General features: G+C 41.9%; 1 protein-coding gene across 11 annotated transcripts in view; it reads right to left on the bottom strand.

Annotated features, from left to right (window-relative positions):
- DMD (dystrophin) overlaps nt 1-17,473 on the bottom strand; it is a 3,940,859-nt gene that overhangs the window by 1,486,408 nt on the left and 2,436,978 nt on the right. For all 11 annotated transcript variants that reach the window (XM_073664716.1, XM_073664719.1, XM_073664714.1 and 8 more), the window contains one exon: nt 3,851-4,026. In XM_073664716.1, the coding sequence (XP_073520817.1) occupies nt 3,851-4,026 (176 nt within the window). The remainder of the gene's footprint in view (nt 1-3,850; nt 4,027-17,473) is intronic.

Genomic DNA, 17,473 nt, shown 5'->3' with positions numbered 1-17,473 from the left:
CTAGGGAAGGTGATGCATTTTTTATCATTGTTTTTGCAGATTTACCCACTCATTAGTAAAAGGTCACCTGCACATGTTGAGTATTTGGTGAATTTTTTACCTCAGTATTTGTAATCCAAAACCAGGAGTGGTTAAAAAATGCACAAGTGATGCACATGTTTCTATTATACCTTTCCTTTGATTGTGCCACTCCTGGTTTTGGCTTACAAATACTGAGGTAAAAACTTACCAAGTACCCAATGTGTTGTGTGCACATGGCTTATTCCCGGAGGTCATGCTTGGGTTCGAGGACTGGCCCAGACATCTTGGCATTGAGGTCCGGTTCCGGGTCCTGGGGATTTTTAACAGGCTCGACCTGATCCAGCAGTGGCCACAGTCCTCAAGGCGGCATATCCTGCTCCTTTGCTGCTATTCATCCCTTCTGCTGCATTATGAAATATTTCCATAGTCACTTGTTTGTCCCTCTATCTGCTCACCAACAATAACTCTGGCCTGCTGTTCTGGGGGTGCACTTTTCCAAGGCTCCCCCTCTTCCCGGGTGGAGCTACTTATGGCTCACCTGCCTGTTTTCTGGCAGTCTAAGCCCACTCTCCATTGACTTGCTGTAACGGGTGTGATTTCTTTTTCTTTCTTCGCTCCCATTGGGGGTGTGTACTGCTCACAAGCTACATCCTAGGTTGGACATATTTTTGCATGGTTTCTCTTTTCGGATGCTGGAGTTCACAGCCACCGCGTCTCCTGGCAGCTGTGAGGTCCGGAAACCTTAAGGGAACCTTTAAGCAAGACTTTAAGGAGTTCCCAGCTGCTTGGACACCTGGAGGCTGTGAACTAAGGTTACCAGAGTTCACAGCCTCCCGGTGTTCCAGCAGCTGGGAACACTAGTAACCTTGAAGTCTCACTTAAAAGTGCCCTTAAGATTATCGGGCCTCACAGTTGCTGGATCGCGCAGCGCGCAGTCCGGCAGTCTGACGAACTCCAGCGATTCCGTCAGGTCAAGAGGATTGGGCTGCCAGTAACGGTGCTCTGTGAGACCCAGGTAGTTATGAACTAAAGTAACCTCACCGACGTCACTGAGGTTACATCAGTTCATAGCCGGCCAGTCTCACGGAGCAGCATGCCCGACAGTGGTGACTGCAAAAGCCTATGGAGCGTCATTACGGCGTTCTATATGCTTTAAAAGATGTGGGACATCATGTGATCATTGGACAACTTCGTAACTGCATGGGACTTGTTTTTTTTTAATGAATGGGAGAACAAGGGCATTTGTCGGGGAGTGTTTTTGTGAATAAAGGATTTTTGGGTGCGTTTTTTTCCTTTTTCTTGCTGGGTTAGTAATGGGGGTGTTTGACAGAGACCTCTCCATTACTAACTCCAGGGGTTGATGCCAGCTGCGATTTTTGACTAATGTGATGTGCCAGTTCTGGGGTGGCTGCAGGATGGTATTTTTAGGCTGGGAAAGGAGCAACAACCGCAGCGCTTGCCTGCCTGATAATATCAGCCCGCAGCTGTCTGCTTTGCCTTAGCTGGTTATTAAACATAGGGGGACCCCACATCATTTTTTTTAATTATTTACTTATATATTGCTAAAAACCACAGGGAAATATGGTTACAGATGGAGGGGGTTTGTTTTCCTCCTCTTTTTTAATTTGCCTGATATACAAGTCATCATACAAGAAAGAATGTTTCCTAACCTATTTTCCTGTAAAATCCATTTTATCTTTATTTTTGTATGTTTTATTGTCAGTCCATAAAAATGGCATAATACTCTGACAACATTGTTTCCATCAGCGACCTGGGAGTCAGAGATGCATCCAGGGGTCTTCCCCATGCTGTTCTTATTCCATTTCAGCGGTGCTTCCATCCATCCATTTCAGCGATTTTCCACCCCCCACAGACGTCCTGGTGGGGTCTGCAGGAAAAATGCTTAAGTTTCCCATTGACTTCTTTATGCTCGTTACTCAAACTAAGCACCTGAGCATTATGATTTTCTATATTCGAGTAAAGAGCACTTGAGCATTTTAGTGCTCGCCCATCACTAGTATAAACTAATAAATTTTAATGTTTATTTCAGTTGAATTAGTCTAATGGATTGTAAATGTAAAGCAAAGAAGAACAGACTAGACTCAAGATAAACCAAGAAAAAAATCCAATAAGAGATGGTTTAGCCTTGTTCTATAAATGTCATGAAATGTTTGATCACATGACTCACGATATAAATGACTTTTTATTTCAGGATTAACAAATAAGAAATCATTTACAAATGTTCTAGATCTAAAAGTCATTTTCCAATAAACCATGATTAAAAAAAGTGTGCAAATATCATTTGTAATCCAGCAGCATGCACAAAGATTGAATACTTTCATGGGATTGAATATTTGGACTGGTATGTGGAGTAACACAGATTCATAGCTGCTTACATAGAAAGAAAACAAACTATTGACCGAGATATTTATTTATCTGCATCAGTCAATATTTTTCATCACTTTTAAATTTTTATGTTTTATTTAGGAAATGAAATTATTAAAAACGTCATCAAAAGGTTCGCTGAGCTCAAGGTATTGATTAGAGATGAGCAAATCTCCCTAAGTTTGTTCCAGGCTGATTCACTTGAATCGGCAGGCAGATTTGATTCGGTCTGAATGCAATTAAATCTGAAAAGAGGTTTATCTCTCTCCAGACCCCACAGAAAACTAATCAGAGGGCTTGAAAGGGGTCAAAAATAATAAAAGATTATACTCACTTGTTCTGCTCCCACAGCCTGGTCCTCTGCTTGTTTTGGAACAATGTTCGCTTTGCTCTTTGCCCAGATCAGATCAGGTATGTGGCCTCACACAGTCATGTGGGGAGCAACATATCAATAATGTGTGCTGACTAGGGTTGAGCGAGTATGTTCTGTCCGAGTACGCTCAGGCTGAGCTCCGAGTATTTATAGCTGCTCGGTGATAAGGTTAAATCGCTCCCATATGCATGATTTGCAACTGTTTGACGGCTTTATTACATGGGAGGAATGTGTAAGAAATAGACATTCCTCACAAGTAATAAAGCTGTCAAACAGTCGCAAATCATGCACACGGGAGCGATTCAAACGCATCACCGAACAGCTGTAAATACTCGGAGCTCGGCCCGATCATACTCGGCGAAAGGGTTAATAGAACATACTCGTTCAACAATAGTGCTGACCCGTGCAGTCACAAGGTGGGTGCCACATGTCAATGACCATGTGAGGCCCCATCAGCAACTGAAGATCTAGGCCAATGACTGATCCAAGGACCAAACCAAAAGCCAATTCAAAGACCGGAAGAGCAGATTCAAAGCAAGCAAAGGAATAGAAGGAGAGCAGTGCAGGACATCTGAAGGATGGGACTAAGACTGGTGAGTATAATCATTTCCTATTTTAACCCCTTCATGGCATTTAATGAAGCCCAGAAAAATGGCCTGCCCATTTGCTGCTGGATTCTTGTGAATCGGATCCATCAAAAAGTTTTGATTTTGAAAAATATGACATTTTCAGAAAATGTGCAATATATTAGGTTTTTTTTTGCAAAACTATTCACTCATCTCTAGCATTTATATTAAGCAAGCATGAGGTTCAATATATTTAATTGCAAGTAAGTAAGGAAAGCCTACTTTGGGAATTGGATGCCAATAATACTGCAAATATATATATATGGATGGACAAATGTACCATATGTATTTGCATGTTTGGGATTTGGATATTTTCCTGAATGGCCACTTCTCACAGCCAAGTAGTTAATATTGTCTTCCACTAGTGGTGCTGGTTTTAGGATTTCTTGGAAACAAGACTTGATGAGTAATAGAAAAACTGTTGCATAAATAAAAGAGTACTCACCTTCTTCTTCTCTCTTGCAGCTTCCTGTTGATTGTATTCCAATGAGAATTTAAGGTATCCAAATTATCTTTAATACAAGCAGCGTCAGCAGTTGAGGACTGCTCAACAATCTCTCTGCCAGATACATTCAGTGTTTTCACAAAAGCTAGCTGCTCTGCTATGCCATCTTCAAGTGCCTGAGGATTGAAATAATTACATTTTAAATATCATAGAATAATGACTTATACAATTACCAAACATTGTCAAAATATATGTAACATATTTATTATAATCTTGAATTTGATATTTTTTTAGCACTGCTTGAAATTGAATTTAAATATGCTTTAAAGGGGTTGTCCAGTCCAAATTGATAAGTTTGCAGTCACTCTGTGTGACTATGGACTTATGAATCCCATCAGCGCACGTACTGTGTGGTGCAGGGATTCGCCGGTTTCTGAGCCGGGACAGGAGGGTATGAGTTATACATCCCCCCAGAACCCGGCCAGTGGGCGCAACCTCATTTCCATACACTTGTATAGAGAAAGGCCACATCCTCTAGTCGGCCACGCCTACTGAATGGCATGTCACTAGATGGGGAGCGGCCTCTCTCAATACAAGTGTATGGAGCGATGCCGCGCGCACTGGACGGGCTCTGTCCAGGAGTATGTAGAACTCTAAAAATTCACATATTTTCTTAGTAGTGTGCTTGTTTAAGTCTGGCATATAAAACAACAATCTTATTAAATTTGCTCCTATGCATGTTGCAGAGTCAGGGCAATTGAATATGGTCACATCCCAAAAATGCTGACCCTTAGACAGATGAACTGTTTAGTAGTTATCCAGAACTAAATTATTTTTTTACCCTGAGTTAAAAAACTATCATCAACTACCTGCCAGTTTTACCTGGTGCTGGCTCAGAACTCCTGCCAGCGATTCAGCGGCTCCACGTCAACAGAGCAGCTTTTCCTCTTCCAGGCAGCTCTTTCGAAACTACAAATGTCATACTGATTGACCACTGGCTTCCTGCATTTATGCAGTAGGAACCCGACTGTCAATCAGCATGACATAGGTAGTTACACCCTGTCAACAAAGCAAAGCTGAAGAGAAGCCGCTGCCCTGTTGACATGACTTCATGGGTAACCGTACACTCACCACAAGGAGCGGTCAGAGACTGCTCTGTGCTGGCAAAGATCTGCACTGGGCAGAACAGGCTGGTAGTTATCAACTGAGCGTAGTCCTGGATAAGCCCTTTAAAACCTAAACACTTGTGCCATAAATACACAATGTAGTGGGAATATAGTTTCCACATACCACCATACATGTTTGTCACACATCAGAAACAGGGGAGTTCAGCCAGTATCAAAGCCAATTTATGTGCTCAATAGAGATATGGTTGGTTTGCAAAGTTGACGTCCTCTGTCACCTCATCAGCTTCCCTAAACATGATGGCGGGGACTGTTTGTTGCTATGACATGGCCATCTTAGTATTTATGTTAGGAGTAGACCTGCTAGGATGCCTGTCAGATTTACTGTACATCGGCAGGCATAATATACTGTAATTTAAAAGTATGAATGTGGCATATAGATAGATAGATAATAGATAGATAGATAGATAGATAGATAGATAGATAGATAGATAGATAGATAGATAGATAGATAGATAGATAGCCAATTAAATACTAAGGAGAAAAACTACTGCATTTGGCAATATTTCAATACTGTGGTTGTGGGACTATATTTCTTAATTTTATTATAAATTATGCATTGTGTATTGAGCTAGACATGACTATAGATTTCAGTTTAAGAAAGAATACATTGAAAGAAAAGCATGTAACTGAAGATTGCAGTGTAAGGAATTCTAAACATGTACAATATCTTTTTTAATCCACTGCTAGAGCATTTGATTCGCAATCAGCCACAGCTTGACAGGACAGAAATATCCTTCTGCTGGTTGAACATCAGGAATCAAAGAATCTTTTTTGAAATTCTGTCAACTAGCACACTGTGATTTGTATGCCCTCGGGATATGTTCTAAAATATTTTCTGAGGGAGATTCCAAAACAACTACTAAAGAGCAGTCCAGCAGCTTGTGAAGTAATAAAGAAATCATGATGGACTGCAGATAGTATCAAATCCTGCCAAAGTACAATATAAAAGTGACAAAAGCAGCTCCGCCAATTTTGTATGTACTTATTTCTTTTCTTACAACATCAACCCCTTACAACAAAGGGCGCTAATAAATAGCATAATAGCTTACAAACTATGAAATCTGTTGTATTATAAGTCCATTCAAAGCCTCTTTTATATAATAGTCCTGTCTATTTTCTTAAAGAATATGGAACTTTGTTATTGCTTTAATACATGTAAAATATAAAAATTAATCATTTTAAAAAATCTTCCAAAAAATCCTATAAATTTTTGTACACAATACAGCTCCTTTGCAGCTCTATACGACAATGGTGGCAGACTACAAACAAAACTTTTGTGCAGTCTGATCTTGCAGGTATGAGCTACTTTCTCACAACCGGTTCTACTTCTCAGGGAGCAAAAATAGGAAAAAGGATCGGTACTTTAATAAAACTTCCATTTGTTTCATCCGTCAAAAACAGGTATATCCATGATTAAAAAAATAAAGAATGATTCTTATGTGTTTCTGGCAATATTACCCTTTGTTAAAAGTACCCTTTTCCCTATTTTTGCATACTGCTGGTTGACAGCATGGATTGGAGTTAATTATTACTGATGCAGCGACAAAGCACGGTGAGGCTTTTCATGTTTTGTATATTGTTTCTTCTTCTCCTTTGTGTGTCATATGACTTCAAAATCAGACATGCAATGTTTATACAAAGACTCTACTCACAGAGACATATAAATCTGCATAGGAGCTGTTTGCACAAAAATTATAGAATATTAATTATTCAGATTAAAGGGGTTTTCTTAGCACAAAAAATAATAATATATATATATATATATATATATACATATATATTTCTCTGTCTCTGTAATATGCCTCCAAACTCCCTTTTTACCTTTGCTTACTTTTACATTCCCTGCAGTCCCATGCAGCCTTACTTATGGTTTGTTATTGTTAAAATACTGCACTTCCTGCATTTTCTTTCTCTGGTCTTTTGCACTACATTTCCCACAAAGTAATGCCAACTGACTTCTCTACCAGAGATGTATCCACCCCTCTGCCCAAATCCTTCAACCCTCAGTGCCCACCCACTCTACCTACAAAGCACAATCCTGAGACTCCTATACAGTCTCAAGATGGATAATTCAACATTTCAATATACAGCACAATGCTATTCAGGCACAAATGTCTAGAATCATCATCATTTTGCACACAAGTCTTGAAGTGCACACCGAAGTAAGATGTAGCAAATTCACCGCAAAATCAGTTAGGGGCATCTTTTAACTGCAAGAAATGTACACCAATTAGTAACTATACAAAATTTTTCTTGTATTTTATTCAACTTTTGGGGTTTTAATTGTGATGAAATTGTCGGGGCACTCTTCAATGCCCCCTCCTGGCTAAGCTCTACCCACTTTTTAAAAAGTTGGTGGAGCTGGCTGGGAGTGATATAAAAACTTCATATGTTACAAAAATTTTGCAATTTTACAAACAGTTTTAGGCCAGAAAACTTGTATAAACTTCTTGAAAAAATGGCCCGTACAGCTGTATGCAGATTCATTGATAGTTTAGGTCTGTGAATATTCTACTTCAGAAAACATCTGGTGTCTGTCACTCAGTTAAAAAATCTTTTTCTGGACTTTTGGGAAGTCATAAAATTGAAAAAAAAAATGTAGATAATAATGTTTAGATTAAAAATTTAGTGCATCAAAAGTTAAATGCAATGTGACTTTAAAATGCATTGATTCTTGCTTTCTTTTCATCTTCAGTAAAACTTATTAGTAAGAGAATTTCCAATCAATGCTACACAAAAGTGGTTGAATTTAAATTTTATATCTAATATATCTATTACAGCAGAAAATGATTGTATGCTGTTCTGTAGAATGCTATAATAAATTCTAAAGAACATAGAAGTGAATATTAAATACCACATTTTTGATATGTGATGTCAATCTAGAATACTGAGTAATAACCAGTGTCAGACTGGCCAACCAGATACCGGAATGTCTTCCAGTGGGCTCGCCCCCTGCTTCTGTCTTTTTTGGGCAGAGACACATCAGCTGAAGTCTGGAGCATCATTTAAGGTAGTATTGTCGTCTACATTGAGTTTTGCAGTACAATCTGTATAAAATTCCCTGGACCACCTCCTACATACACACTTTGTTCCTCAGCTGTAAAGTCGGATTATGACTATGAAAGTGTGTACATTTATTGGATATATATTAGTAATGAGCGAACATGCTCGCCACTATTCGGTACTCGCCCCAGCATCACAGTGCTCGAGATGCTTGGTACTCAGTGAGTAATTTTGAAATGCTCAGACGGGAGCTGAAGTCCTTGCCCAGTATGTTGGGTGCACTTTAGGCAGCCAATTACTATGCAGGGTTTGCGTGACAGTTCCTGTAATGCTGTAGCCATGTTGGTTGTGGCATTACAGTGATTGGCTGGCCACATAGTGTCATCGGGTCTATATAAGACCCTATGCTTGTCACAATCTACCGGTCAAACAGGCAGAGTAGGGAGAGGTGCTGCTGAGTGAGGGACAGAATTGCCATTTATTTTAAACAGAGATTCCACACTACTATTAGAAATCTACTCTAACAGTCCTTGTAAGGGCTCATTCTGAAGAAAATATTAATCCTGTTGGTAGCACAAGTTAGGCAGAGTTTGTGGAGAGCTAGAATAGTACAGAATATGGTCCATTGCATGTTGTTTCTGCTGCTGGAACTCCTATCAATAGCCCTAGATATCAGGGCTGATAATATTCTTTTTGCAATTAAACATGCTAATTTTGGTGAAAAGCAATATAATACAAATTTTTACTGCTCCGTTTGCTTGTTAGCAGCATACAGCCAGATTTGGTTGATATGACTAGCATTTTTGTATTGTGGAAGCAGAAAAACTTGTCCATCATCTCAGGTGGTCAAATATTACTGCAGTATTAATCCTGTTTTTTTTGCAATCTGCAAAAGATTATACTCCATTTAAAGTCTGCTACTTGTGTGTCAAAAATATATTCACACTTGTTCGCTGACCTATAGCATCACTGTACCCTCACTTTGCAAAAGAATTTGTCATCACACATGATCAAATACTGTGGTATTAATCCAGATTTTTTTGCAAGCTGCAAAATATTATAGTCCATTTAAAGTCTGCTACTTGTGTGTCAAAAATATATTCACACTTGTTTGCTGACCAATAGCATCGCTATACCCTCACTGGACAAAACAATTGGTCATCAGACGTGAATGATCAAATATTGCGGTATTAATCCTGATTTTTTTTTTGGAAAACTGCAAAATAATATAGTCCATTTAAAGTCTGCCACTTGTGTGTCAAAAATGTATTCACACTTGTTCACTGACCAATAGCATCACTATACCCTCACTGGGCAAAAGAACTGGTCATCAGATGTGATCAAATACTATGGTATTAAACCTGATTTCTTTGGCAAGCTGCAAAATATTATAGACCATTTAAAGTCTGATACTTGGGCATCAAAAATATATCCACACTTGTTCTCTGACCAATAGCATCACTATACCCTCACTGGGCAAAAGAATTGGTCATCAGACGTGATCAGATATTGTGGTATTACCGGTAATTCCGATTTTTTTGCAAGCTGCAAAATATTATAGACTATTTAAAATGGGTAAGGCACGTGGCAAGGGAAAGGGAAGTGGACAGGATGATGATGTGGCACGCAGAGACCGAGGTCATGGGCAAGATGCAACTGTGCCTGCTGAGGGAGCACAGCAAACACCCACATCATGTCGACCTACCTTCCTGTCCCAATTCTTAGGGGGTCACGGAACAAGACTCTTGGAGCCAGAGCAGTGTTAAAAAAGGTTGTTGGTTGGATAGCAGATAATTAGTTCTACGAGGAGAAAAGTCATAAAGCACCATCCCATATATCACTTGCAGCAAATTACCATGCAATGTTCTGGTTCATATACTCCTGGATTCCTATGATGGTGCAGTTAAAGAATAGTCCATGCAAGTATCATACGAAGAAAAGTGAAAGGCAGCACTCACTGAATCTTGAGAAAAAACAGTCCTTTATTTCTTAATACAGGGCATCAATGCGGGCGGCAGGAAAAGTGGGGACCACTGCTCCTCTCCCCCGCCCCTCCTCCCCACTTTTCCTGCCACCCGCATTGATGTCCCGTATTGAGTAGAAGCACCATTTTGAGCTAGTACAGCCATGAGTCTTCTTGGGAATGATGCAACAAGTATTTCACACCTGGATTTGGGGATCCTCTGCCATTCTTCCTTGCAGATCCTCTCCAATTCCGTCAGGTTGGATGGTGAACGTTGGTGGACAGCTATTTTCAGGTCTCCCCAGATATGCTCAATTGGGTTTAGGTAAGGGCTGTGGCTGGGCCAGTCAAGAATGGTCATAGAGTTGTTCTGAAGGCACTCCTTTGTTATTTTAGCTGTGTGCTTAGGGTCATTGTCTTGTTGAAAGTTGAACCTTTGGCCAAGTCTGAGGTCCAGAGCACTCTGGAAGAGGTTTTCATCCAGGATATCTCTGTACTTTGCCACATTCATGTTTCCTTCAATTGCAACCAGTCATCCTTGCTTCTGTCGTCCTACTCTGCCATAAAGGCACCGACTGGTGGAAGGCTGCAGTGATAGTTTACTTTGTGGAACTTTCTCCCATCTCCCTATTGCATCTCTGGAGCTCATCCACAGTGATCTTGGGGTTCTTCTTTACCTCTCTCACCAAGGCTCTTCTCCAACGGTTGCTCAGTTAGGCTGGACGGCCAGCTCTAGTAAAATTTCTGGTGGTCCCAAACTTCTTCCATTTTAGGATTATGGAGGCCACTGTGCTCTTAGGAACCTTGAGTACTGCAAAAATTCTTTTGTAACCTTGGCCAGATCCGTGCCTTGCCACAATTCTGTTTCTGTGCTCCTTGGGCAGTTCCTTTGAGCTCATGATTCTCATTTGGTCTGACAGGCACTGTGAGCTGTGAGGTCTTATATATACAGGTATGTGCCTTTCCAAATCAAGTCCTATCAGTTTAATTAAACACAGCTGGACTCCAATGAAGGAGTAGAGCCATCTCAAGGAGGATCACAAGGAAATGGACAGCATGTGACTTAAATATGAGTTTCTGAGCAAAGGATCTGAATACTTATGACCATGTGATATTTCAGTTTTTCTTTTTTAATAAATTTGCAAAAATTTCTACATTTCTGTTTTTTTTCAATCAAGATGGGGTGCAGAGTGTATTTTAATGAGAAAAAAATGAACTTTTTAGAATTTACCAAGTGGCTGCAATGAAAAAAAGAGTGAAAAATTTAATGGGGTCTGAATACTTTCCATACCCACTGTATATATTTATGTCTGTTTTATATATGTTTTTAAGAATTTATGTTCAATTTTGTATGTATGTCTGTATGTGCACATATCTGTGTATATGTTTGTGTATGTGCGTGTCTGTGTAATGCATGTGTGCATATCTGTGTACCAGGTGTGTGCGCGCATGTCTGCATGTGCGTGCATGTCTGCGTACCGTGCGTGTGTGCGTACATGTCTGTGTACCGTGCCTGTGTGCTTGCATGTCTGTATACTGTGTGTGTTTATGTCTGCGTACGGTGTGTGTGCATGTCTGTGTATTGTGTGTGTGCATGTCTGAATAATGTGTGTGCGCATGTCTGCGTACTGTGTGTGTGCGTGCATGTCTGCGCACTGTGTGTGTTTGCATGTCTGCGTACTATGTGCGCGTGCATGTCTACGTACCGTGTGAGTGTCTGCATATGTGAAGGATGAGGGGACAGCCTAGGCCCTGTGTTGTGTACCTATATTTCTCCACCATATCTATGCATCATGAATCGTGGTAAGCGTTAAAGGGGCCCACTGAGACTCTTTCACCCGGGGCCCACGAAAACCTAGAGCTGGCCCTGATTCAGGAGCTAATGCTGCCTAACACCAGGCAGATCCCACTGCAGTTACTGGCAGATTACCATGCCAGCATCTGCCAGTAACTGCAGCCACTGGAACAAGGTCCAATCGCAGAAGTTTAATTATCCCATTAGCTCCTGTGATGCAACCAATGACCCAGCCACAGATTGAGCTCTACAGGAGAATCTCATTTTCTCTCTAACTGAAATACATAAATATTGCAGTACATAATATAAGCAATCGGACAATCGCAGATTCAAGTCCCCTAAGTAAAAATGTGAAAAATATAAAAAATAAGAAAGTTATTCGTTAGTTAGTTATTGAAACAATTTTTCTTAACCACGAAGAGTAGACACTAAGGCCCTTATTCATCATTTGAGAGGGGGGATTAAGTCACTTTCCTTTTTTGTCTTGTCGTTTAGTTCCCGTTTTAGGTGAGCACGTATAAAATAGACTAAAAAAAAGAACAATGAAATGGGTGCAGACAAAAAAGGCACAAAACACATACAACTAGATAAAAAACAGGTGCAAAGACATTGATGAATTGGGGTTTATACATTGTGTCATTGATCAAAGGTGAAGCAGCAGCTCACTTGTGATACAGTCTGTTCATTACAATCTTTTATAATGTTCAATTTAATGTAAAAAAAACTGTTGAAAAGAATGCTAAAACTTGTTGTAAAAAAAGCTGCATTACAATGAAATTGCTTTGTAAGGTCAATTCAGCACAGACTCAGAGTTATACAGAATATAAGCAAAGAACTGAAATGTTGCTGTTAACACAAGAGATATAATAAACACCTCAAGAGCCTCATTTAAGAATTCTCTTTTTGCTATGCTATATTAATATAAAACTTCCATTTGTGTGTGGAGACGAGGGCATCATTTTTAATCCTGTAACAGAATTCAATTGAAATCTGCATTGAACACTCTTGAATCACAATGAGAGCTGGATCTGAAATTTTTACCAGGCAGTTTAGAAGTACAATACCATATTGTTTAACGCTGTGTGTGATTTTTTCTCTTTTTTGTAGGTTTACAAAAATTGTTACTTTTCATTGGGGTTTACATGTCTTTGGACTGCAAGTCCTGATAAGAAATTAGCACCATCTGAGAATTTAATTAGGGGAATAATCATTCTCATTTGATTGAACATTAGTGTTTCTGTGGATACCTTACCAGATTTATTTAAAAGTGCCAATAATGTCAATAGCATCAATAGAGTAGACTTGTTATCGTGGAGCATGGGAATTGTAGAAGTAAATAATTGCATTCTTTTTAAAAGTATGTAAAATTGTCTTTTCAGGGAAATTCATAAGCAAGCTCCACTTCCCATTCTATGTATGAAAACCATTTCATGCAAATAAGAGATAAGAGAATACATCTCTTATCCGTTTTTTCTAGACCCAGCAACTGGACTGTCACCCATACTTTGGCCCCCGCTTCCTACTATTATACAAGCGGACTCTTATGAACTGCTAACCAGCTGACTAACCAGGATCTGACAAGGACTTCACTTGCACCTTTTATTCCACGCCGATACCCACCATTTATCTCAATCATTGTCATTACCTCTAGCCATTTTAATATTTTATATTCGTTGTACTTTTAAATTTCTATTGTCATTGTCCTTTTAAACTTTACCATCAAATTGTTATTTTAATTTACCAATCTATTTAGGTTGTTATTCAGCCGCTTTTATATACCTGCTAACTAGTGTTGAGCCACCCCCGTAGTGTTCGAGTTCGGTTCGGTTCGTCGAACACCTGTGTGTTCGCCGAACTGTTCGTCGAACTGTTCGTCGAACACCTTCGAACACCGTTAAAACCAATGGCAGGCAAACAAAAACACATAGAAACACATAGAAAACACCTTCAAAGGTGTCCAAAAGCTGACAAACTGCTCAGAAGACATAACTAACACATGGAAAAGTGACAAGTACATATAGTCATGCGAAAATAAAAGAGGTGGAGGAGTAAAAGGAGGGGGAGACACAGATATAGGCATGTCATGCCCTTCTAAAATCCAAAAAGTGAGAAGCCGACACGGCCAGTCCGCTCCTGCCCGTGCCACCTCCGTGTCGCCGGGTTTGTGCCAGAGCCGCGGTGAACCCTGACGGCCAGCCCCCCTCTCCCAATACTGGTGCCTGTCCGCTGGTGGGTCGAGCGAGCCCCCCTGTGGTGGAGGCAGCTCTAAGCTTTTTAATTTAAATTGTCTCTCTAATTTGAATGAATACACTTTAAATCCATTTACAAGGATCTATTGGAGGGCAAGTCTCATGCCAGCAGCCGCGGTAATTCCAGCTCCAGTAGCGTCCACTAAAGCTGCTGCAGTTAAAATGCTTTTATAAGGATCGAGCTCGGCTGTCCACCGCAAGGCATCCTACTGCCAGTCCCAGCCCCTATGCCTTAAGGTGCCTCCTGATGCTCTTCACTAAGTATCCCATGGTCCCGAAGCATTTCCTTTGAAAAAATTAAGTGTCTAAACTACAGGTGGTGCAGCTTGCTTAACAGCAGGGATAATCCGCTGACTAGCAGACACTGCTACTAGGCACAAAGTATTTCCTGGGCTAGATGCAGTTAAAAATTTGTAATTAGATACTCTCGTTGGATGCTGAGAAAGCATTCCATAGAGTCTCCTGGCACGCCATTTATGATTCTCTTAAAAAGCTTGGGGTAGGGGTCTAGGGGACCCTTTTATAGCCAAAATCACGGCCCTGTATTGCAATACGTCACCTAGGCTGAAGATATATGGAACTGTAGCACCCTGAGGGCTCGGTTGCTACAGACGTATTGCACCTCACCCAGAGGTGTGATATCTCACTCTCAGGTAAGGATGGAGTGTGGATCAGGACCCGACACCTGCATGCATTACACCACATTGCCGTGGGGCAGGGCGACCAATATGCCCCTGAGATGGGCACGACAGTCCCTGTCCCTGGCTGGAGTGGGGGGAGGGAACACTGAGGAAGGGGAACCCTGTAGTGCAGGAGCAGGGAGGAAGCAGTTCCTGGGTGCATTGAGAAGGGAGTATAAAAGGTGGGCACCATCTTAGTTCAGTGCAGAGAAGTCTGAGCAGAAGTGGCAGGGAGCAGGGGCTCTGCATGAGCTCTGCTCCGGAGGCGGGCCTAGTAACAGAGGCCCAGGCATGGAAGAGGGAGAAGGAAGGAAGAGGAGCGGAGAAGGCTCCAGGAACGAGGAATGAAGGGATCCCAGGGGTGCGGACGGGCGAGTCGCCACCGCACGCCCGAATCCACCTGCATGGAGGGGTCAGGCCAAAGGGGGAGACCGGTCCCCGAACTAGTGGAGGCAGGAAACGACCCTCAGCTAGAAACCGGAGGCTCTGACATTTTATGTGGCGCAGCCCCTCGCTACACCCGCTAGGATGGCACCACATAGGGTCAGGGAAACTGGCGCCAAGTTTACCAAGAGGAGGCCCGAGGCAGCCGGACAGAAGTGTTGGTAAGAAAGGCCAGACAAAGGACACACAAAGGGGGTCCTGTGAAGTGCTCCAAAGTTGTCTGGGAGTTGTCTGAGCCCCTCACCTGGTGAGCACAGTACGACGTGGGCAGCCGTTACCTGCAGACGTGGTCTGGATAATAAGAACTGTGAGTAAAGGCCCTGAACTGCATCACTGACTCCGTGTCGTTACTGCTGCTGCCCTGCACCATCACCCCCATCCTCCGCATACACTGCCCTGAGGCTATACTCCTCCCATGGGGAGTTATGCTACGCTCTGCTGCACCCACAACACCAGCCTCAGCGGTCTGCCCTGTAGCGGCGGTTCACTCTGACCGCAATCCACGGGTGGCGTAGTCGGACATTTAAACATCAAAACCACATAAATAGTTCCGCCACTGGTTTGACCGCCCTGAGCCACGGAACCAGGTCGCCGCCACGAAGACTACAACCACCAGCACCCACCAAAAAGGGTCTGGCTCCGGGTGTCCCAAGGCCCAGGGGGTGCGTCAGAACATTTTCATCACCTTTCACAATGACCAATGGGACAAGGCAGTGATGTCCTCTGTCCCCTCTCTTATACATCCTAGTGACGGAGCACCTGCTCTCATCAATTCGCCATAACCCCAATATTAGGTGGATTGAGGTGGGAGGCACCGAGTACAAGTGCTCTCTATTTGCTGATGATGTCCTAGTATATATCACTCAATCACATATATCCATCCATGCTGTTATGGCTGAAATAGATCACTTTGTTACATGGTAAAATTTTAAAATCAATGCAGTGAAGTCTGAGGCCCTCGATGTCTCCCTCCCCAAATCCATATAGGATTCCATCCAGTCCAACTTTCCCTTTGCCTGGCCCTCACAGGGTATCAAATACTTAGGAATTCCTATTCATAGAGATCTCTCCCATCTATGTTATCTTAATTTTGGGCCCTTTATTGAACAACTCCATACAGACCACGGTTGGCAAGTTAGAACTGTAAGATTCACTACGTGAACCACTGGTGTTTTGTGGAAAAGCACATGTACACTGCGTTCCAAATTATTATGCAAAAAGTGTTTAGGAGTGATAAGGGAAGAATTTGTTTGTTTGTCAGTTAAACTCATTGATGGTGATGTGTGTCAGGGCTCTTTATATCACTGTAAGCAATTGCAGACACCTGTGCTAATTAGTTTGGCAGGTGTGTCCAATGAAAGGCAAGACTACTTAAGAAGGCTCTCTCACATTATTAAGCAGCCTACATTTTCTGCCAAAATGGGAAAGAAAAAGGATGTGTCGGCTGCTGAGAAGCAACAAATTGTGGAGTGTTTAGGTCAAGGCATGACTACAATCAACATTGTGCGATGATCAGGATGAAGTGTCTTGGCAATCAAGAAGTATGTAGCTGATTCACAGTACACACGTGTGCATGCTGATAAGGGCAAATTGAGGACTCTTTCCTACAGGCAATTACGTCAGGTTGAAAAAGCAGCGGCAAAAAAGCCTTGTCATAGCAGCAGACAAGTTTTTGAAGCTGCTTGTGCCTCCAACGTCCCCCGAACAACAAGATGCAGGGTCCTTCAGAGGTTTGCAGCTGTGCATGCGCCATCCTGTCGACCTCCTCTATCCACTTCACACAAGCAGAAACGGCTCCAGTGGGCCAAACATTACATGAAGACTGATTTCAAAACTGTTTTGTTCACGGATGAGTGCCGTGCAGCGCTCGATGGTCCAGATGGATGGAGTGGAGGATGGCTGGTTGATGGACACCCCACGCAAACACGGCTACAGCGCCAACAAGGAGGAGGTGGAGTAATGTTTTGGGCTGGAATCATGGGGAGAGAGATTGTCGGCCCCTTTAGGATCCCTGAAGGCGCTAAAGATGAACTCCATAATGTATGTGGATTTTCTCAAACAGCACTTCCTGCCATGGTTCAAGAAGAAGAACCGTGTATTTCACAGCAAGATCATTTTTCTGCATGATAATGCACCATCTCATGCTGCACATAAAACATCTGCATCTCTGGCTGATATGGGCATAAAAGGGGACAAACTTATGGTGTGACCCCCATGCTCCCCTGACCTCTACCCCATTCAGAACCTTTGGAGCATCATTAAAAGGAGTGTCTATGATGGCAGTTCACATCTAAGCAACAGC

This window comes from Phyllobates terribilis, unplaced genomic scaffold (assembly GCF_046119375.1).
Source record: "Phyllobates terribilis strain yellow unplaced genomic scaffold, ASM4611937v1 Scaffold_2__4_contigs__length_985480577, whole genome shotgun sequence".
Classification (NCBI taxonomy): Eukaryota; Metazoa; Chordata; class Amphibia; order Anura; family Dendrobatidae; genus Phyllobates; species Phyllobates terribilis.
The sequence above is the reverse complement of the archived record's forward strand: the minus strand, read 5'-3'. Positions and strand labels throughout refer to the sequence as shown.